Source organism: Python bivittatus, unplaced genomic scaffold (genome assembly GCF_059951505.1).
Source record: "Python bivittatus isolate LINGU-HERP-01145 unplaced genomic scaffold, Pbiv_v1 ctg000590_np1212, whole genome shotgun sequence".
Taxonomy (NCBI): Eukaryota; Metazoa; Chordata; class Lepidosauria; order Squamata; family Pythonidae; genus Python; species Python bivittatus.
In genome coordinates this window covers 12,535,115-12,559,095 of record NW_028277086.1, presented here as the reverse complement: position 1 = coordinate 12,559,095, position 23,981 = coordinate 12,535,115, and the positions used below count along the sequence as shown (strand labels likewise).

The following is a 23,981-nucleotide window of genomic DNA, read 5'->3' as shown; positions in this document are numbered from 1 at the left end:
TAATGAAGAATTATGCGCTTACAAAAGTAACAATGCAATGTAATAGTGCAGAAAAGGAGAAAATAATTAAAAAGTATCATAAAATAGAACTCCAAAAAAATTTTGGAAATAATTTGCTTGAAATAACTTTTTCTTGTTCCCTTCGCCCCCCACTCCAAAAGAGCTGAAAATCAGATGTCGATTCCTTCTTTGTGTTACATAACAATGTTGGAGCCATTTCCCCCACACATTTATTAGTGTTCATAGATTCCAATACAGCTAACCAAAGCATATTCATCTTTGACACACAACTGATTTCAGAACAAACTGGGGTAACAAATGGAAAAACACAGGCTGTTATATTTATTTTTCCATTCCTGAATCTGAACTCCAACATCAAGGTGACGGCAACCAATTCTTCTGAAAAGTCTGCATGATGCCATTGTTTTACAACTGCCAGAAGAATACTATGGACTAAGTTGCCTAGCTGCTGCAGCAGCTGCCTACGAAACTCTTTTGCTGCTCCTTGGCTGAATGGCTAAGCATTGCATAACAGCAAGGAACTGTTGAAGTAGTGCTGCTGTTAGTGTCACCCAGCTGTCACTTTGGAGCTCTCCTGTTGCCTAAGAAGCCCTGTTCTTCAGCTGCTTGGCCATGAGGTCTTGGCGGGTGGCAGTGGGGGGTTGGAAATTTTCTCCACTGGAGCATGACATCCAACCAGCAGAAAGCAGAGATTTTGACAAACTGATAAGAAAGTGGAAGGGGTGTCAAGGACCTCTTTTGCATTATCGAAGGAACCAGATACATTTCAAAGATACACCGCTTCTCAGCCTTTCAGCGAAGATCAGGTGTATAAATTTCCAAGGTATATAAAGATTTGAGAGGTGGGTTAGGAAAGAAGCAAAACCTAGCAAAAACCAAATGTTCATATAGAATAAAATGTTTTTTGGTAGGAACAACTTAAGTTTTCTGCATGGGTCTAATGGCAAAGTTCACTCAAATTATTCACTCAGCAAAAAGACAGCTTTTCAAAAAAGAAGCCAAACAGGGCCAGAAGAAACCAAAACAGTAAGCTTTTTTTTTTTTTTAAATGTGACTAAATGGCAAAAAGATTCCAGAGAGGTATCAGTAGGATTTGAGTAAACGCAGATGATACAAAACTTTCACGAATCCTCTATTTGTATGATGAGAAAACAGAGCGGGGAAAACTCACTAAACAGAGATTAGCAGAAATAGACCATAAGAGAAAATTTAATCACACGCATTCTTAGTTTAAAATGCCAAGTCAGATAAATTAGCACTTACCATTAGGAACGGAAGGAGAACTAGAATCCAGAGGTGTTGGTGGGATTTTAAGTTTCTCACTATATTCAGAATCCAATTTCTTGTATTGCAATGTGATATTCTGCTTTGGCATGACATGGTAATAGGATGGAGCATATTTTGAGGAACTACAACCTTTAAAATTAACAATACACTGTAAGTATCCTTTACTTGCTTTGTTGAACTACTCTAATATGTTGCGTACAAATACATATGGGGAAGATGCAACATTCTAAAGACAGAGATTCACGTGGAGAGGCATTTGATATAGCTTAACGTTTTCTAACATGAAATAAAGTGCTTCTTTCTGAGGTATATTCTCTCTATCTCAATCATAGTAATACTATATAATACTATATAACGTAATAGTGTTAAAATCGTACTGTAACTTTTTCTGAGGTACCAAATTGTGTTATTTTTATAAATTCAAAGATCCGCATAATCAAATTTTCCAGTAGCAATGTATGCCTGTGAGAGCTGGACCATAAGGAAGGCTGAACGCTGAAGAACTGATGCCTTTGAATTGTGGTGCTGGAGAAGACTCTTAGGAGTCCCTTGGACTGCTAGAAGGTCAAACCAGTCAATCCTAAAGAAAATCAACCCTGACTGCTCACTGGAAGGATTGATACTGAAGCTCAAGCTCAGATACTTTGGCCATGTAATGCGAAGAGAGGACTCTTTGGAAAAGTCCCTGATGCTGGGAAAGATTGAAGGCAAAAGAAGAAGGGGACGGCAGAGGATGAGATGGTTAGATAGCATCACTGAAGCAATGAGCATGAAATTGAGCAAACTCTGGGAGGCAGTGAAGGACAGGAAGGCCTGGCGTGATATGGTTCATGGGGTCACGAAGAGCTGGACATGACTTAATGACTGAACAACAACAAACCAAATTGTGAGAAAGCTCACCTCTTTTTTTGCGAGATTCTTGGATTTCTTCACAAAGTTGTTCAAAATCTTCATCCATTTCTTCCTTTATTATAGCATATGCTGTATCTTTGAGAGAACAGGCTCTATGTCTAATCAAGCGATCTAAAATGAATACACAAGAAAATACTTTGTGATGAAATTAATAGTTCCACAGAAAAGTCTGTAGAAGTTAGTAGGTTAGTAGGAAGTTTAATACCTTTTAGTGGTACTATTTAGGCTCTGTCTTGCACTACTCTAATTTCTTCTTTTTTAACTTGATAGAGAGCAAGTTGTATACAGCAGGCTTTTAAAACATCATCTGCTTATTTAACGTAATATATAATAACATGCTTATATACATATTAAGGCTTACCTCCAGGATCTCTATCAGGATTGTATTCTAATGCATTGCTACAGATAAGATTGATATCTTTTAGATAATCTTTGGCAGACAGATATTGGTGAAGATCAATTTTTGAAATAATCGTTGAAAGATCCATTGGCTGCTTAATGACTGTGACATAGTCTGGTACCTATGACAGCATTATAAGAAAAAAGTCTGAATATATTATTTGCCTTCAGACATAAACAGAAGTTCTTATATTTTTTGTATGTTTGAAGAATAGCCACCACCTGAAAAGTTGGCCTTAATGCTTCTGACCTACATTTTTAGATTATATTTTACATTCAATTACTGGTAGGAAAAACAAAAACAAAAATCCTTTAGTCAACTGTGCAGTTTTGGAAATGCAACCAACTACTTATCACTGGGGGACGCGGTGGCGCAGCGGCTTAATGACGCTGAAAGTTGCCGGCCAGAAATGGTCAACGCTTCAGCAGTTCGAGTCCAACCTTCGCGTTAGCAGGGTGAGCTCCTGTTTCCTCCCCAGTTCCTGTAAACCCAACAGTTCGAAAACTCACGTGAGTAGATAAATGGGTACTCTCACTCCGGTGGGAGGAAAAATGCTGGCGGTGCCTTGCAAAAAGGAGTTGGGAGCAGTTGCTGGTAAGTGCGAAAAACCACGCGCGCCCGAAAAGGGCGCGAAGCAACGGAAACCCTGCCTCCTGCGCTCGCCAGCTGGGCTCTGCCCTAGGAAGGAGGCTCTGGCAAACCACTTCCGAAACAATTGCCTTGAAAACTGCAAGGACTCGTCCAAGCAGTCACTGCAGAGTCGGTAACAACTGAGCGCAGATTAAAAAAAAAACAAAACTTATCACAACCTGGGATAGGAGACTTATAGCCCACGGACCATGTATAACTCCAGCTTTCATTTTAGAGCCTCCAAAACACCTATCAAATAATTTTTAACAGTGTAAATTTTTCTGATTTTGAAGTAAAAATAAGACAGCCCCCCAATCAGGCCAATTTTTCCATTTCAGGGGAAATAGGAGCAAAAAGGATATCTTATACTGTATCTCTGGAAAGCTGTAGGCATTTATTTCATCTAGTAGCCTGCCTCTCAGAGAATTTTGACCTCTCCTATTCAACTGGAATCATTCTATCACTGGCAGCTCCTAACCACAAAGAAGGTGCTCACCCTTGACATAGGACATATAAAAATAGAGTAAAAGAGAACATATTAATGGAAATAGGACAACAGGAACTAAGTAACTGCCCTGCTGGACCAGATCAAGGATCTTTGTAATTTTTAGCATCTGTCAAGCATATAACCTTTCGAAAAAGATACTACTGTGAAGAACTATACAGGTTGTTCTGTTGAGATTTAGAGTTCCTGATATTTATGTTTTGAAAGGAGATACACAAAAAATGTGCAAAGCCTTTCTTCTTCCCAGGCTTCCCAAGTCAAAACTCCTTTGAGATGAGAAAGATGGAAAGGATTCAACCCATGAACAAGGGGCACTAAGAGGAGAAATAAGAGGGAAGACAAAGGGAGAGGGTAAAAGTAGAAATGAAGAGAGAGGAATGCAAGTGAGAGCTGGGAAAATGCCAAGGAGGTTATGATCAAATGGTGAGATACTTGGGGAGAAAGAACATTTTTAATGGATTAGAGATCTCTTGTTCCTTTTACTGAAGATGTACACATCCTCAAACTGGTTTCAAATTCTGGTATTTTAAAATCAAGTTTACTGTTCACAGTATTCATTTTGGGTAGTACTTAGGTTATTATTTTGATACAAGTTTTATCTGCATTCGTTACTTTTTCCACCCAATACAGCAACATTAGGCAAAATTCAAACTTACCATAGAATGTATAGAATAAAACAACAAATTATTTTGAAACAAAATTAACAGCTTGTTACCTCATGCAAATCAACAGGTTTTGTAAAGGCTCTGAAACGTTTATCAATGGCAAGTCTGTGAGTCACATTTCTTAAAAAAATTCTGAGTTCACGCAGAGTATCTTCTTCTTGCTCCTCAAGTTGTTTGACCTCATTTTCTGTCAGCTGCCGCGGTTCTGGTGGTGCTGCTACTGGTAACACCTCTAATGCCTGCAAAACTTAAAAATGAAAGCAGATTTGTAAACATGCAGCTATTTACAAATCCATCTACAATAAACTTTATTCAACTTAACTGCAGCACATCTACCTGCTTTCTTTCTTGATATGGGTGGTTTAACTGCTTGATGGAGAATTAAGCTCTCAAAGAATTTTCTTCTTTCTTCAAAATTTGGCAAGTGAACATCAAAAACTTCTCCAAAACCATCAACAAATAACTCCTTTACCTAAAAATATGAATTAGGTCACCAAAAAAATACAAATTAACAAGAGAAGAAAATGCACGATCATTTAGTTTACATATAAAACAAAAAGGGTAACTGAAGTTACTGTGTCTAGTAGCTTCACAAAATTCTAGAGCTATTGAACTACTAATGCTTTATACAGGAAGCCTGACAAAAATAAAGACAGCATTAAAAATAGTATTGTTGGAAATGCTCAGCCAACTTAGCAGTTTGTTGTAGTGTCTCAATCTCTGCTGCAGTAATGCAACAACAGAGTTTTTGATAAGCAAGTAACACTTAGGTATGAGACAGGAATGTATGTGAACACATATACACTTTTTTTTCATTTGTTCCCTTAAAAAAATTAAGGTGCAAATTAGCAAGGATTTTTTAAATTACTTTCTTTATCCTAAACTTGATTGTGATGCTAAATAAGGAAAAAAATATGTTATGCTAAGGCATTATGGATTATCCTATGAACAAATTCCAAATACCTCATCCGGCAGAGCTTCATGGTGTGTATCTGATGTTGCAAGAAGAAAAATAGGAGCAAAGGACGGAATATTCTGTAATAGTGTGGCAAATGTTGCTTGCAACATATGTCCAATTGTTCCCCACCATATATGAATATTTGGAATGTATATTATACTTGGTGCTGTTCTCTTAGCTTCACAGATCAACTAGAAAAAGAAAAATTTTAATCACAAAAAGAAAATGTACAATTGTCCACTTTCCTAATTATCCAGTAATTTAACAGATCTTAATTTAAAATATTTTTTAATTCCCCAAGAATTCTGTGAACTAGCCAATTATGAAGACCTTCAGTTGACAAAAATCAAGTTTTTAAATGCATGAGAGACTGTGGAAGGAGGTGAGAGGAGTTCAGTGTAATGTGAGAAGCGGCAACACAACCCAGAAGTGGAGCCATGGAAATGAAGCATTATAAAGAGACTTGGTCAATTAAGCCTGCCTAGGAATTTATACTTACAGTTTTCAAGATTATATTTTTATCCATGGCTAGCATTAAAGATGCCTTTCTGAAATCAGTGTGGTTCTCACTTCTTTGGTTTGCCAGCTACATAAGGCTTGACAAATCTGATCCATACCTGCCTTGGAAAACTGACTGCTAGAGACAGGAGCTCAAAAGTTGTTTTGTCTTGTTCTTGAAAATAACAAGCTTGAAAGATGGAAATGCATGTTCGTTTTGAACTCTTCAGTCGAAGTTTGCCAAGATTTCTGGATTTTAAATTACTATTTAAAGTCAAAAAGTATTGTTGTGAAAAACAGACTGGACAAGTTTTGACCAAGAGACATTATTTGAGTTTCAGTCAACACCGATTCTGATGTGACAAAGACTGTCATGTAAGAGAAAAATTCTCCAACCGCCAACCTCTTCCCTCCTAGATTGCGGGCAGAACTATTGGGAAGTTGACAGAAGGAAAGTGATGTATGTTGAGGAAGGAAAAAGCTGAATCTATTCTCCTCCAACCTGTTCATCGTGAAATCTCCAGGAAGAAAGAATTTCTGCTTCCTGGAAATTCTCCTTGGTAACCACTGGAAGAGAGGCAGCATCAGTTTCCAAGGTTGTTTTTCTCTATAGGAATAGGGGAAATGTTTACAGATAGTCCTCAATTTATAGCAGCAATTGGGACTGGAATTTCCATCTGTAAGCAATGTGGTCATAAAGCACAACCGCATTGCTTAGCGACAGCAATCCCTGCAGTCCACGTTACCATCGTTAACTGAATCCCATGTTCTTTAGGCGAGGCAACTTCCTGCTGGCTTCCCACAACCAAAGTCAATGGGGAAATCAGCAGGAAGTTGCAAGTCCCAGGCAGGCAGGCAGGCAGGCAGGCAGGCAGGCAGGCAGGCAGGCAGGCAGGCAAGTGGCTGCTGCTGGGTGGAGGAGGGAGCAAGGGGGTATGCGGGGATATGGGGGAAAGCTGGGGAGGGTGTGCAAGAGGGGTGGGGAAGGTGCGCAAGGGTGTGAGGGAGGGTTGGGGAGGGTGCGCACAAGAGGCACTGTGCAGGTCAGGCAGAGTGTGTGGCGTGGGTGCGTGAGTGGCTGGAATGGCATGAGCGCAGAGGGCTGGCGGAGGGTGTGCAGGTGGGGAAGACTCACCCCAGCGACTTGCGACCTTCCCTGCCAACTTTCCCATTGACTTTCTGGAGAAGCTGGCAGGGAAGGTTGCAAATGGTGATCATGTGACACTTGACAACCAGTCATAAGGGCAAATGGGTTGCCAAGCACCCAAATCATGATCACATGACCACGGGGGTGCTCAGGCAGCCGGAACTTCGAGGACCGGTTATAACCACTATTTGTTTAGTGCCATCATAACTTGGAATGGTCACTGACTGAATAGTTGTAGGTCGAGGACTACCTGTAATTTAGAATGTATTAGAATTCTTTGTCTGTGTACTGCTAAGTAGCTTTTTGTCTCTGGATCAAGCTGGAAAAAGATGTTTAATGACAGCTTCTTTCATCCATGCATAAATACAATTATTTAAGTATATTTGATTATTTAGACATCTGCATTACTAAATTAGGGCATCTCTTATTTTACAAATCAGTGGTAGTAAAATAGAATCATTTGAATGTTGATTGTTCTATTCATTTGCAATTACTGGAGATCTGAGTAAGAAAGACTCTGTAATTTATATTTGCCAACCCTGATTATCACATTTTAATATTTAAAACCAAAAGGAGTTCTGCTACAATTTTATCTTTTTTAAAAAATAAAATGTGATTCTATCTACACCTTGTGAGATTGTGAATACCCAGAGTGCTTCTGGGAGAGCAGACGCCTACTCTATAGGCTTAGCCCTTCCACTACAGATATGTTGAGCTTTTGCAATGTTATTTTAATATTAAATGTCATACTAAAACATCCAACAAAATGTAATATAGTAAAATAATATAAATATATCAGATTGTGAAATTAGAACAAATGAACAGTAGCAATTTAAACAAAATTATCAAAACAAGGAAACATTCAGTCCATAATAAACTGAGAGACTGCCCTGATGAAGGACCATGACATCTCACATTCTACCATGTTACAAACCGAAGTATGTATGTCCTAAAAAATGTGTGACTGCAGAAAAAAACAGAATTATCATTTTTGTGTACCCCTTTAGCATCCTAGTCCACCTTGAATCCCTTTAGCCTCAGCTAGCATAGCCAATTGTCTAGGATGACAGGTACTAGGTTTGAAACATCTTGGGAAACCAAGATTGGAGGAAATTATAGCTATGTAATAACTGTAACTCAAAATTCATTCTCTATAAAAATCAGTCTCCCATCCAGTATATACATTTGTCTTGTAAACTTCTTAAAAAACTAAACAGTACAAGATAATGAAATACCTGGGCACATGTTTCTTCAGGTGTTTTGGAACTGACACCAAAGAGAATAGAAAGGTCTAGTGTATAAACAGGAAACTTTTCCAAAGCATGTATAACTGCTGGAGCCAAATGAGAAGCTTGTCCAAATTCTGGTTTCCCAGTTATTAAGAGTCTTGGTCGGTAAGATGTTGGTTGGTGATAAGCATTTCTATTAAAAGAAAAAGAAAGACAAGGAGCTCCAAACTCAACTCAAATATTAGCTTTTCAGACATGCAGAATCCAAGATCACCTTGAGACTTTAAGTACTGTATTTTTCCGACTATAAGACGATCTTTTTTCTAAAATCCTTATGCTAAAAATTGAAGGGCATCTTATGCAAGGAAGTAAGCTGAGGAGAGAACCGCGCGGTTACAAAACTGCCCATACTTTGTCTCTGCAAACAGGCTTCCTCCAATCACGAGCCTCCAATCACGAATGAAACTGCCCATACTGTCTCTGCAAACAGACTTCCTCCAATCACGAGCCTTATGTAACTGACGTCAGCTGATGCTGAACAAACCAATTGGAGGAAGTCTGTTTGCAGAGACAAGCTATCGGCAGTTTCACTTGTGATTGAACGTAATCAGTTATGCAAAAGAGCATGGAAATAGAGCTGAAGAGAGACGGTTTGGACCTCCTCCCACCAAGTGTATCAGGTAAATGTTACCTAATTACTAAATAAAAATGTGTTCTGCACTATCTTTAAAATATTGATTTCTTAATTTTGGGTTGGAAAAGTGGGGGTCGTCTTGTACATGGGGGCGTCTTATTGATGGAAAAATACGGTCTTTCTTTTTGCTTAACAAATTTTGACTATTCAGTGCCACTTTTAAACCAGAACAGTACAGAATGTAATAAATTATTTCAGTTCATTCATATATAGATATATGTAGTGCTTGAACAACTAAAAGTTTTCATGAACTGAAAGAGCAAAAGCATACACAACCTATATATTTTTAAAATAAATTACCCATATGCACACCAAAAATATTAAGTTAAATATCTGTCTCTTCTGCCTAAACATTAATCTGTCATAGGATCGCTAAATACCTTTTCCTCACTCTGCTTTTCAATGTTTTAATTCATATATTTATGTTCATAATTCATCCAAAAACTCTGCAAAATGAAAGAAACCCTTCTTTTACATTTTAATACTGATCAAGGAACATGAAGCAACAAATAAACCTTATTCAGTAGGGGGAAAAACCCTAAAACATGCATGAAAATAATGAACATTCATTTTTTGCAAAGAATTTAATTGATCACCTACCTATTAAAATTAAGAAAATGTAGTTTCTGCTTTTCAGAACCTTTTTGAAAATGTCCAGTTTCAAATACTGGTGGTCCCTCTTCATCAGTGTATAGCAAGTCAGGTTCAAACACATGATTAGCAAAACCTTTAAAGGAAACAAAAACAGACCATGATATTCATGTTAATATTTTATCTTATTTCTAAGGTCAATTTAAGATATTTTGTTCTCACTGTGGATTCTATGAATCTTATTTCTAAAGCCAATTTAAGATTTTTTGATTTAAACACAGGCAACAACTAAAAAGAGTAAGTTGTCAAGAAGCCTGATATCAACTGTCTAGTGAAAATATAAATAAAATGGAAAAAAAAAAAGGCCTCCAAGGTAAAGATTATGTGCTAATCTATTTAACTGCAGCTCAAATGTACATAATAATTTTGGACACTGATGTTTGTTTGTTCTTACATTTTAAACAACCTGGTTCATTTAAAATTATATTCTATTCCACAAAATATAATGTGCATGTAATTTTGATATAATTACAATCACAACCTTTAATTAGTTCTCTTGGTTTCTCTGGAAAATAGTTAACAGGAAGACTAATGTTGGGAAGCAATTATTCACTAAGGGCCATGAGCATGTATTAAGCTGCAGCAGCTTTTCTTCTTGTAATGGCTGTCTGAAAAGGTTGTGTTGGTCAAGTCGTTTTAGTTCAGGTAGAGAAGAAAGCTAGAGCCTACTTTTCAGAGGCTTTAAAAATGTAAAATGGATTCTCAGTTAGTGTAAAACTTTCAAATTCTTAAGCATCATGGACATTGTCATTAAAGACTGGAGCAGCACAACATAGTTTATAGTGGAGAAAAAAATAGGCTAGTTCTTAACTCTTCTACTTTTCCCCACTATAGGGATTTACATGCTGTATCATGAGAAAAAGGGACTAAAAGTTAGATGGAAAAACAACAGACAAGATAATTTGTTTTACTGGCAAAACTATTGGGTCTAATCCATGTTATTTTGGTTTCTTATATCAACTTTTCTTCCACTGATAAAACTGTACGATATACTTTCCTATCACTAGATCGATGCTGGCAAGAAATCATTTAATAGCAAAAAAGAAAAAAGCAGAGGGCATGAGCTTTAGTTAGCAAAGAGGGTATGCTTATTCCTTTCTCCATCACTGCTTTCTTCTGACAGTAAACTATCCAATCTGAGTGACTGAGATGACTAAAAGATAAATTTGTGCAATGACTGCACCAGATAATTCAATTAAAATATTCAGGGTAATTCAAGTAGCTAAAAATGATGCTAAAATATTGTCCAGCATTTTGATTCTATTAATAATTTGTTAATCATTACCACTAAAATAGCTTCTCTGACTGTGTGGGCTTCTTGCTGGCTGAGAATTCAAGAAGCTGTATTCTTAACACACCTGGACAACATGGATTAGGGAAGGATATTCTAACACTTTGGTTTGTACCAAACCCACTTCCATAGTAAACATGCTGACTTGTAATGACCAGCTACCTATCCAGAACTGCAAGTAAATACACTGAATCTAATTGTTTTTGTGAATTAATCTGGTCAACTAAAAGCTCAATCTGCAGCAGATTTCTCCCCCCCCCCCGTTCAAAGAGGAGAGGAAAAGGTAAAGTCTTTCAATGCTAATATTTTATTAAAATGAAACAGATTCAGGCATCAGTCCTAAGTTTAGAAGAAATATTCTGTTTCACAAAACAATAGAAATCAGCATTTAAATACCTGATTTATTCCCTCCTTTTTGTGCCAGTTCCGCATGTGGAAATACATTTTGTACAACCTCCATGATTTTCTGCAGTATGTTTTCAAGCAGTGGTTTTGAAATTGTGGAGAGTGCTTGGCCAGGTGAGGTTACTGCCCTCTGAGAAGCAGGTATAGTTTTTTGCATAGCAACCACAAAATCCTTAGCAGTTATGTTAATAGAAGAGATATCTAACTGCAGTTTCACATTGCTGGTGTAAATCTGAGGATAACGTCGACGCAAAGCACACAAAGTTGCCTCGGTACATATCGACTTAATATCGGCCCCACAATACCCTACAAGGAAAAACATTTCTATTAAATTGTCTCCAAACAATCAATTTAAAGCCACTTAAAGATATATGCAGCATGTAAGAAATTGGAAAAGTTCTCCCCCTGAAATAAAGAATCTACCATCACAAGACCTACAACTGAATATAGAAATCTTTTCTCATCTTTTTTTATCCACCTGGCTATAATGCTTTATTTTAAGAAGTTTCTAAAGCTGTGTTTCCCAATCTGGGCAACTTAGAAATGTAAGAAGTGAGAAGCTTAAAAAACAAAAAGGAATATATAAATTGGTGGATGGACACAAAAACAGTAGGTACATGCATAACTATCATGCTATTCCTTTCTGGAATAAGCAAAGTTATATACGAAAGCCAGTTTGTTTCTAGCCTTGTACTTTAACCAACAGACCAAAGACACTGTGCCTTAGGCACAAAGCCAGTTGGGTAACTTTGGGCCAGTTCCTCTCTCTCAGCCCTAGGAAGAAGGCTATGGCAAAACATTTCTGAAAATCTTGCCAAGAAAAATGCAGGGACTAGTTCAGGCAGCTGTGAGGAGTCAAGACTGACTAAATATATATATATATATAAAGTATAGAAGATTAGTAAGCCCCCCCCTCCAAATTAAGGCACAACATAAGAAAAAGGAAAAGGAAACCTATCTGGTTTACACTGATACATTGACTATACTCTCCATTATTCCTGCAAGCTATCACTGTTTCTACAATGCATTTTTAAAAACTTCTTGCCTCTTTCCAAGGATCTCATCAACTTCATCCAATTATTATCTTCTTGACCTTCACTCTTCCTTCATGTATGTCTTGCAATTCATTCCTAATTTATTCTCTTCTACAACCAAACTACCTCAACATACTTCTTTCATACTAGTCACTCAGCATTTGTATTCAGCCCACATTCAGCACTCATTTGTTCATGATTCCCTTGTTTAACTATACACACTTCTTAAATATGCCAAGCCTTTGGCATACAACTCATTTTTATGGTTCTTTTGACATATCTAACTTCCATTTCCATATAACAAATTGGACAGAAGAACGCTCTTATGGACTTCAACATTCTTTAGTAAACATTTTACCAAGATTAAGTACATGTGCCAAACTGCTCTATCATTTATATATAATTTACAATCCCTCACTCAATCTTCTCTGTTAAACACTAAAGAATGAAATTGGTGATACACTGCCTCCTGGCAGTCAAGTAAAGTGTAAAGATCATTTCAATAAATTAGACATTCCTGAATTCTTATACTCCTGTCTCATCTGTTCAGCTCACTAGGAAATAGCCTGACAGATCCTTAGCTAACAGCAAGGCATTCTCTGGACACAAAAGTACATCCATATTCACAAGCCCAACACACTTCTAAGGTCACCATAAGCATTTTTATACATTTATCTATAAATGTATTAAATCAAGGGGACAGGAATCTTTGTCTTTCTCCCTGCTCAATGTTGAATAATTTACAAAACATTTGTTCTTGCCAATCATATACTGCTGTTACTGTATTCAGCAACCAACCTTCAACTATTTGTTCACATAAAACACCCATAATTCTATTCACTTCTCTAAATCAACCAATTACAATAAACTTCCTTTTTCACATTTGTACATATACACAAACAAGATGTTACTAGAATACAGTGGTACCTCGAGTTACGAATTTAATCCGTTCCGTGACTCTGGTTGCAACTCGAATTGGTCGCAACACGAGGCAAATTTTCCCATAAGGTTCAATGTAATTACCGTTAATCCGTTTTGGCGTGGAGGACAGGGAGGCGGCTATTGCTTGGAGGGAGAATCAGGGGCGGAAAAATGGCCACGGACCACGTGTCAGGGGCGGAAAAATGGCTGCAGACCACGTGTCAGGGGCAGAAAAATGGCCACGGACCACGTGTCAGGGGCGGAAAAATGGCTGCAGACCACGTGTCAGGGGCGGGAAAATGGCCACGGATGTGTCAGGGGCGGGAAAATGGCCACGGACCACGTGTCAGGGGCGGAAAATGGCCGCGGACCACATGTCACAGGAGGGAAAATGGCTGCAGATCTGGTTCGTAACTCGAGGTGGTTCGCAACACAAAGTAAATTGTGCAATGTCAGTGCAATGTGGAAGACTGCAACTAGGCTGTAAGATTTAAATTTGGTCTCAGACATCTTTTTCAACTGTTTGGCAGGGTGCATCCACTGTTCTTCACTACAATCTACTGCAGAGATGCAATAGCATTTTGATGCTGAGCTTACAAACATGCAAGTACTGCTGTCTGCCTGAAACCAACTTGAATTAGAAATTAGAAATGGAAGGAGTTTCACTATACTAGAGGAGCTGCCCCATTGGAAATTCCACTAAGCTAAAAAAGCACATCATGAATTTCTGTAGCAAATTAGACTTACTGACTACATCAACTGTTCAATTTTATACTGTAACATTTGGCAGATTCTTCTTTAACTACCTTGTGCATTCAACAGAATTCTGTATGTAATTTCACGATGAATGTACCCTTAAATCCATTATGTCCTACAGCAGTTCCTTAAATCCATTATGTCCTACAGGAGTTCTTCAACACTATCTATAAACAGTTCTCTGAAATTCCACAATTCTTTTGTGCTCTACTCCTTTCCTTCAGCCAGTAAGGTTGAAATACCCGCTTTGGTCAATCGTAAAAAGCTAACCAGGATCAGACCTGGTTACAACTTGGATAAGAAATCATCAAAAAATACTAAGGCTTTAGGCTATACTGGGAATTTGAAAAAACACCTTAGAAGGTGGCAATGGCCAATCATTTCATATTGTTCCCAAGAAAACTACATGACTGTGTCTGCAAAATCACCAGGCTAATGCTAGGAAAACTCTTTACAACAAAAGCAGATCAAAAGTGGAACCAATTGCTTATGGAGCAATAGTCTTTCATTACTGGATTTAAGGAGAATCAATAGTTATTGTTGTTATATTTATAGCCCACCTTTATTCTGTACAACTCAAGGCAGCACATGTAACATTCCCACCTTCTACTTTCCCCACAACCCCCACCCTGCAAGGTGAGTTGGGCTGAGAAAAAAACTGGCCCAAAGTTACCCACCTGGTTTCATATCTAGGGGAGGACCAGAACTTACAGTCTCCCAGTTTCTAATCCAGCACCTTAATCACTACACAAAATACTCAGAGAAGATGTTTGCCATTAACTTGTACAAGGCATGTACCTGTATATATTCTAAATAATTAATTACAAAAATCAGCTCAAAGCAAAATATGTAAAGCAGTATTTCCAAGCAACTACACAAAACAATATTCTTTGGAAATGGATAGTGCAAAATATTTTGAATTACTGTTCTTACCAACACATTTTTCAGCTAACTCTTGCAGAAACATTTCTGATGGCTTAGGGGTCCATTCTCGTGTGTGGATCTTAAGGATTTCCTTTCTTGCCTAGAAGCATAAATATTTTCTTAAAAACCTTTAAGCTTTCTTAATCTTTATAACTATTAACTATTCCAGTTCCTATCCATAAATGCTCTATGCTTACATTAACATCAGATTCTTAAATAGAGGAAAGCTACCGTACTCTTCAACAGTTGAATAAAATTACTTTGGAAAGAGATAACAGACTGTAAGCTTTATGATATTTTCATATTCATGGAAGCTAAAAACTCAAAAGCACAATTTTTCAGAAAAATCTCTCAAACTGGAAAAATAAGCAGAATTGCAGCAGCTATGAGAAACATGGCTCCAATATTAGAATTTTAAAACAGATTGAAAAATGGGACTGTCAGTATTATAAGCCTATTATGCAAATCCATAATATGTTACAGAACTTGGACGTTCAATGGGCTTACAATTAAAATAATTGTAAGAAAACAAAAAATGATTATTTCAATTATATATAATCTCATTTAATATAATAAAATACAACAAATGGGAAGATCGATCATGAAGTTTTAGGAGGAGTTACATTAGTTTAAATGAAATGAGTAACAGATAACACTGATAGGACTATTCTCTGTTTTAAGTGTAATTATGATAGCTATATATAATTTCTCAGTGTACAGGCAGTATAAGACTGAGTATCTGTTGTTCAGGAGCAAAAGAAGGAAGACAGAATTGTGGTCTTCCCAAAGGTATTTAGTTACCCACAGTCGTAAAGATACAGAGCTAGATGGAATTACAGTATGAGGCAATAAGATTGTTTCCCATGTTGCCCTACAGATTACTTTTTTATTTTCTTCATATGCTAGATTTTAATGGTGTTATTTCTAAGCAAAGAGTTTTTAGGACATTCAAAGCAAGGCCAGCACTAGGTAAGTATTTTACTACCTTAAGATTAATTTTTAAGCATTTCACAAAACTATTCCACTAATTATAGTGAAACACATTTCAATCTGATGCATTATGTTTTTTGATAGTAGACTGATGGAGCTAACAAGATAGGGTTAATTCTTCTTCTAGGAGGCAAAACAAAAGAACTTCTCTCCTTGGGAGAAGATCCCTTTCAGCAGCAAATTTAAGAAGAACATGCAGCAGAAGTTCAAAGAGTTGGCTTCAAAGAGTTGGGGAGCTGATGTTGATGCTGCCTGCTGCCTTGGATCTTTTGGACTGGGGAAGTTTACATTTAAATATTAAAGAGGAGCAGGCATGCAGTGGGTGGCAGAGCAGAAGACAATGTATAAGCTTACTAATAGAAGTGAATAGGTATAGCTCAGGGTTGAACTGTGGAGTCCTTGGGGTTCTCTGTGCTTGGTTGTTTTCTTGCAAACGTTTCGTTACCTGGCTAGGTTACCTAGTCGGGTAATGAAACGTTTGCAAAAAAACAATCAAGCTCAGAGAACCCCAAGGACTCCACATAAGTTTACTTCATTGATTTATGGCGAGGGACCAAATGAAAAATAAAACAGAGAACACATGAAATGTATTTATTAGAAACACGGTACCATCTCACTCTGCGCAACATCACCTTGATTCTTTTGTGATAGTAACAACTATAAACATTCAGTTCAATTCAATTCGTTCCAATCCCTAATGGAAGAACCGATTTACACTCAGATGCTGCTCTGTATGCCTAATGTTTATTGCACTATACAATGCTCCATCTTGGTAAGCTGAATTTAATTATTTATAAGAAATGGGATTTCTTACATCTTTATCTGGTAATGTAAACAGGAATTCTCTGTCAAAACGTCCAGGTCTTCTCAAAGCAGGATCTATAGAATCCAATCTGTTCGTAGCACCGATCACCACAATCTCACCTCTATTGTCTAAGCCATCCATCAATGCAAGCAACGTGGACACAATTGAACTTAAAAACAAAATTAAAACATGATGTTATCTTTTACATGGTTAGAATCCAAAACATTTTAAATTCCCTAAAAGTGATTTTAGAACAAGGCTGCACCACCTTTTTCAGAGGGACTATCTTTGGCTTTGCAGAGCATGTCAGAGACTGTTTTCCAAAAAAGACCAGGACACAAAGCAAATTTGATTTAAAGTATAAATAAAATGTGTTCAAATACATAAATATTGTTAATATAATTACTAACTACATGGTTCTCCTCCAGGTAGAGGCCAATCCAAGCACTGTAAGAATGGTCCATGATGCAGTGCTGACCAAGTGCCTGGAAGCTGTGAGGATCTGGATGAGGAACCGAATTCAGCTGAACCCTGGCAAGACGGAATAGCTCTGGATTTTGGTCTGGTGACTTGTCATCTCTGACTCCGGATGGGGTTGCACTTCCCTCCCATGGTGCACAGTCTGGGGGTCCTCCTGGACTCGTGGCTCCTGCTTGATGAGCAGGTGGAAGCCATGGCTAGGGGGGCCTTTCCTGGACTAGGAGGAACTTGCTCACGGTCATTCATGCCTTAGTCACTTCCTGTTTGGATTACTGCAATGCACTTTGCATGGGGCTCCCCTTGAAGACCACTCAGAAGCTACAACTGGTCCAAAATGCAGTGGCATGCACAGTATTGGGTGTTCCTAGGTTCACCCACATTACACCTCTGTTGCACAAGCTGCACTTGCTCTCAGTTTTCTTCCAGGTACAGTTCAAGATGCTGGTTATTATCTTTAAAGCCCTACATTGCATGGGACCTGGTTATTAGCAGGACTGCCTCTCCCTAGGAATATCTGCCTGTCCCACTAGATCAAACAGGGTAGACACGCTCCAGATCCCTTCCCTGAAATCCTGCCACCTAGTGGGACCTCAGAAATGTGCCTTTTCCATGGCTTCCCTACCTTATAGAACACCTTCCCCCTGGTGATTCGGCAGGCCCCCACTCTTAGCCTTTCAGAAGGGCATCAAGAGCTGACTTTTTACCCAGGTACTAGGATAGGACAGGACAGGACAGGACAGGACAGGACAGGTTGAGGGTAATTGGAGCTGGCTATGGGGCATCCTAAGGGGATGATTAAAGTGTCGGGGTTTTTTTTTAATTTATTGTTATATTTTATAGTTATTGGGTTTTACTGCTGTTGTGAGTTGCCTAGAGTTGTTAAGATGGGCGGACATACAAATCTTTCAAGTAAGTAAGTAAGTAAGTGTTTCTGGAAGTCTATTAATCTGTAACAAAAAGTATTTTTTTCTGGACACAGCCCAGCCCCAAAACAGACAAATCACCTCCACAACATGAGTTGGTCCATTCTGGCACAAAACAATGTTCCAGAAACAAACCAGTTCGTTTTTGCATTTTCTTATTACTAATGGGGTGGTGTAGAAAATTACAGTTTAACCATTTTTGAAGGAATCTGTACCCAAGCTTGTGTAAAACTGCAGGTTTTCATCTTTATTTTAGAGGGCTGAGGTGCATTTCAGATCAGAATTTTTTTCATTAGACCATAACATAGAAAAGCCAGAAAACATACAATAACCTGCAAATGGAAGTCACTTCAGCTAATACTGTAGGATTTTCAGATACTTCATACTTTCATGTATGACCTTAAGAGTTATCAAACATTGTTCAATAGAATAGAAATAGTGAGCATAAGAGGAAAGTAACAGAAAATGTCACAGTTGAAATATGTTCATGGATGGTTGGATATATCCATAAGCTCAAGGTTGTACTGGAAATCTATTTCCAGTATATACAGTAGTATATACTATTAAAATTCAAATGAAGCTTTGAATTAAAAAAAAATTAACTACATTAATGTGAGTGGAAGAAGGAGGGGACTCAATCTTGTTCAAGCTACATATTTCTCAGGGCTATAACGGTAAAGTATTTCATATAATTATTAATAATATTAGACTATAAAGGAAATGGCAGACATAATGTATTTTTCTTTTGCAACTTTATTTTTTTACTATATTTTTAATGAATCAAAGAAAAACCTATAGGATTTTGGAATATGCATATTACTTGATCAAAAGAACTTTATTTATGTAGGCAAATAGCTAAATACTAAGATTACTTGTTTATTCATTTTAATTGTTTCTGTCCTAGCTTTCCCAAAATAGAATGGATCCAAGGTCAGGTTATCCTTTACAGTCTTTTGAATTTAACCCAAGTCATATTTAAGTTCAAATATATTTTGAAAAACTATCGTTTTTAATTACAAAGTACATACCTGTGAATCTGATCTTGTCTACTGGACCGTACAGGAGCAAGGCCATCTATCTCATCAAAGAATATAATCGAAGGACGCATCTGAAAGGCCTAAAAGAAAAGTTCAAATTAATCATGATTCAAATAGCTATACAGAACACAACACACAAAGAAAGCAAATATTACCTGATCAAATAGCAGACGAAGCTGTCGCTCAGATTCGCCTACCCATTTACTGAGACAATCAGCACCCTTTCTCATGAAAAATGCTATTCTTCTGTCTCCTTGACTGCATTCATTAGCAAGTGCCCTGGCAACAAGAGTTTTTCCAGTACCTGGTGGACCATAGAAGAGGCAGCCCCTGTAAGAATTCAAACTTGCAGTTAAAGTAATTATTTCAGCATACCACACCTAATTATTTTACATTTCATCATTAGGACTTTGGCAACCAGATTTTAAGAAAAATCCACAAGTAGCACATGAAAGGTACACAACTTATTACACTGATGTTCTTATTGATAAATATTGGTGCCTGTGAACCTGGAAATATAAGCATGCTAATTAATAATCATATCCTCAATGGTGACAAAATGCAGTAGGTTCAGGGCATTCATTCGCAGACACAAGAATATCTTCATTGGCTCTATCAAAACCTTAAGAAACAAGATTTTATTACTTGCAGTAACAGAGATAGTTGGGGATATTGATGCCCCTAAGTTACCTTTTGCTGTTCCAGTATTGTTCCAGCAGTTTTCCAGAAGTTAATCATCTGAACTGAAAGAAATCCCACTTCTTGTTTTGAAGTTTAACTTCTGGAAAACCACTGACTCAACTGTAGATCAGTCAGATAAGCACAAGAGAAACTGAGCACTTCAGAATTTCCCAAATGCTAGGTTTTACATATACCTACTTGGGAGATCTCAGGAAATCCCCATTATTGTCTCCATCTGAAATTCCATTGGGCACCTGAAGATTGTAGTTAAGGACCTACAAATTAAAGGACCTAACAAGCCAGACACCAAGGGGAAATCTTTGTCCATGATTATGGAGTCAAAAGCTCTGTTGCAGGATTTTCTGTGAACTTCCTCTTGTATGAGGTAAGAACTCAGAGATGGCAATGGTGCATTTGGACACTAAAGCAATACACTCACTGTTTGCCAAAATTACAGAAAGGATCATGAAAGGAGAGGAAGGTAGAGCAATAGGGCCATGCATGCTACCAAGAATAAAGAAGCTAGCAACTTTAATCATCTCTATCTTACGTACTGTCATTTTAATTTCCTGAACACTGTCTATGCTATCCTTTTTCTTAGCACTAGCAAGCCTTCTGCATTGACAGGAAGTTATTCAATAAAATTAAGGCTTCTCAAGCCAGCCTCACAATTTACAATCAACCATGGCTCTGAAGAGTAGCAGCAACAATCCAAGTTTTAGATTTGCAGTAAGTAATATGCTTTGCTTATGTTAAATTGCTTTGAAATAACCTACAGGTTTTTGGCATGCATCCTTATCTGATTTCAGGACTTCTAGGAACAGGTGGAGACATCAAAGTATATGCCTCAGAATGAATTGAAACCCAAATCATCAATTGGCTGCAGCATTTAATGAATCTCTATGACACTTGAGGAGGAGGTAAAATTAATGGATTTCCCATAATAGGATAAATAAACATGCAAAAAGATCAGTGGAAACAAAAAGCCTCCTTCTTTAAACAGTCAGAGAACGTCCCCAGCAATGAAGCTAATTCAGAAAAAGAATAAGGGGAGAGCCTGCATAACTTCTAGGGGGATGCTGGGGTGATGGTGGTCTTACTGAAGCTATCCTGAACAAGAGTTTCTCAACAAATACCAATCTTATATATAACATTTAGGACTGCTCCCTCATCCAGATACTTTTACTTCAATTTTTTAACCTCTGTAAATAGTATGATTTCTTATTTGCTGATTCTTAATTTGGTCTCTCTTAATTATGATCTGTTTATGTTTGGCATTATCTCTTGTGGAAGTCTGGCTATAAATAAGCTGATAATTTTGAAATTACAAAACTACACAAAAATAATTCAAGGACACTTTCAGGTTTCTTTAAAGCTTGGATACCTCTTCTATACATCTAATATAAGCTTAGAACATTCACGTTTATTTTTTGTAAAACAATTGTGACTTACTGTTCCATACATACAGTAAACCGTGTCAATTTTAATTTGCTACACAAATTGATCTAAACAGTGTATCGAAGTGATAATTATTAAGAAGTGATCTTCTGTAAAGTGATCTTGTGTTAAGAAACTATCCCAAGAAACTACCTTGGAGGCTGAATCTTGAATCTCTCAAACACTTCTGGATAAAGTAGTGGGAAAACTACCATCTCCTTTAAAGCTGAAATATGATCAGAGAGTCCACCCACACTATCAAATCGTACCTAGAAAGGGAGATAGTCGACAAATGAAAATCATAAAAATAATAGCTAAAGTTAAAGCTAAAGATTAGCTATGGTATCTTCACAGATATCTTTTAAGCTTATTACCAGAATGCTAAAGAACTCGATCTATGTGGTTGCTCAGAGTCGAAAATGACTTGATGTCGCATAATCAATCAATCAATCAATCAATCAATCAATCAATCAATCAAACAGCTATGTTAATTTTAAAGAGAAAGTCATCTACATCCAATTTTTATGTAGGTAACCAAGACATTAAACCCTTACTGAAGTGTCTATTTGCATTGGGTCAACATCAGCCAGACTTGCTCCAATTTTCATTCGATCTCTGTGGATTCCCTTCAACTCATCTTTTTGAAAATTTAGTGGAAGGCACCTAATATGAGAATCAATAGTTGTTGAAAGTATCAATGTGGAAAGTGCAGTTTAATTTAGCCAAAGTTAAAAACCATGAAAAACAAATAGCTGTAACTTCATAATTAATGTTAAATTTGAAATCTATCCTGTTTTACATATCAGTTACTATACAAGTCCAAGGTGATGAAAAATTGTTAAATCCTGGTAGCAAGACACATTTAATTATGGAAAGCCAGAATTCATCATTTTCTCACTGACAATATTTTAGACAATCCCCCAATTTAATCTCCGGAAAAGATAAACCACCAATTTTGAGTGAATACCTGCTCAGTGCTTTGTTGCGACTTCGCTTCCTACGTCTCTCAAAACGTTGTTCATCATCAGACGATGACGAAGATGTGGAATCGCTATTATGAATTGCATGCTTTCGTCTATTTAAAAAAAAAATGAATATGCATGTATTGCAAATGTTAAGATATTAGTAAATATATGCTGAATGAGTGTGGATATGAGTGAGTGAGCTGGGTAAGAAAAGGGTGGGAGAATAAAGAGGAATTGTACTTGGAACCCATTTGTTAGATTTCTTGCATGCATCTGCCTTGGTTGGATACATAGCTATGGTTAGTCACTGACAAACATTCTAGGTATTTGTTAGACTGACAAGCATAGCATAATTTTAATTTAAACCAACTAACAAACTGAAATTTGACTTTGCACAATCTGTAAACCACATTACCAAATCATTCTCTTTTGAAAACTACATTATAAGGAGAACATAAAAATATAAGGAGACCATCACAGGATCCCAGTCATGTGATCATGATTCGGGTACTTGGCAATCAGAGTGCATTTATGACAGTCACAGCAACCTGTGGTCATGTGATTGCTATTTGTGACTTTCATAGCTGGCTTCCAACAAGCAAAGTCAATGGGGAAGCTGGCAGGAAGTACCAGTCACATGACGTCACGCTTAACGATGGTGGGTGATTCGCTTAACAGCTGCAGACAAAACTGATGAACTTTCATCATTAAGTCAGTCACAGTCACATGATTTTTCACTTTACAACCATGCTGCTTAGTGATGGAGTTGCCAGTCCCAATTGAGGTTGGTAAGTGAAGACTACCTGCAATTCTTTTTCATGAAGTTCTGATATCTAGTCAACTTCAAAATCATATTATCAAATAAGAAGGAAAAATGTGAAAAGATTCAGAGCAAACAAAATATAACACATAATTTCTTAGATTTTTCTTTAATACTCAGGTAGGAAATCACTTTTTCTAGATGTGTACATTGAATATTAAACCATTTAATGCTTTCAGTCAAAATCAAAGCTACAAAATAGCTTCTGTCTACAGGAAGCTAATACTGCAGAGGTAAATGATTTTAGCTTAATTTAAAGCAAGCCACCACGTTTCAAGCCAACCCATATAATTTGCAACAGTTTAACATTATCATAAAAAGATGGTTTTAAATTTGAGAAAGGCATCCCCACATATTTTCAATATGTGCCACTATATATACACACGTTACCAGGTTAAACTCAGATACTATCTTCATTAAGATCCACAAAAAGCCAGTATATTTCTACCTACTTTATGCTGATTGATATTTATGCTTACAAGTAAGCAACATAGGGACAATGAAGTTTATCCTATAATCACTGTTTGCTGAATGAATAATTATGGGATTCAAGGAACATCTGAAGTATTACTAATACTGATCTCTTGCACAAAAACCATACCTATTTATCTTTTTACAGAAAGGGCTCCGTGGTCCTGCAGGACTAAAGGGAAATCTTCGCCTTACTGGAGAGGCCGCATCATGATAAAATAATTTAGGTTTCCTTGGATGCCTGGGCTCTGTTAACAGTATCAAAGCATTTTTTTAAAAAGGAAGTTAATATTCTTGCTTCTACAATAAAGAATCAGAAATCATGTGGCAACATCCATTTTTTACAAAAAGCCAAACATGCTTAATGTTAACTGGAACAAAGTTCATTTGTTAACTTCGTTCCTTTAATATGAAAAAGTCAGAAATTAAATCCAGGCAGCATCT

At 37.2% G+C, this 23,981-nt stretch overlaps 1 protein-coding gene across 2 annotated transcripts in view; it reads right to left on the bottom strand.

The window, feature by feature from the left end:
• The window catches only part of ATAD2 (ATPase family AAA domain containing 2), a 42,726-nt gene that overhangs the window by 4,361 nt on the left and 14,384 nt on the right, over window positions 1-23,981 (bottom strand). For both annotated transcript variants that reach the window (XM_007435886.3, XM_007435885.3), the window contains exons 8-24: window positions 23,668-23,785; window positions 22,249-22,356; window positions 21,836-21,944; window positions 21,435-21,550; window positions 19,319-19,493; window positions 19,155-19,243; window positions 16,733-16,892; window positions 14,938-15,028; window positions 11,285-11,599; window positions 9,547-9,673; window positions 8,259-8,445; window positions 5,384-5,569; window positions 4,757-4,892; window positions 4,471-4,667; window positions 2,582-2,741; window positions 2,209-2,331; window positions 1,285-1,437 (exon numbers count right to left, since the gene is read on the bottom strand). In XM_007435886.3, the coding sequence (XP_007435948.2) occupies window positions 1,285-1,437; window positions 2,209-2,331; window positions 2,582-2,741; window positions 4,471-4,667; window positions 4,757-4,892; window positions 5,384-5,569; window positions 8,259-8,445; window positions 9,547-9,673; window positions 11,285-11,599; window positions 14,938-15,028; window positions 16,733-16,892; window positions 19,155-19,243; window positions 19,319-19,493; window positions 21,435-21,550; window positions 21,836-21,944; window positions 22,249-22,356; window positions 23,668-23,785 (2,550 nt within the window). The remainder of the gene's footprint in view (window positions 1-1,284; window positions 1,438-2,208; window positions 2,332-2,581; window positions 2,742-4,470; window positions 4,668-4,756; window positions 4,893-5,383; window positions 5,570-8,258; window positions 8,446-9,546; window positions 9,674-11,284; window positions 11,600-14,937; window positions 15,029-16,732; window positions 16,893-19,154; window positions 19,244-19,318; window positions 19,494-21,434; window positions 21,551-21,835; window positions 21,945-22,248; window positions 22,357-23,667; window positions 23,786-23,981) is intronic.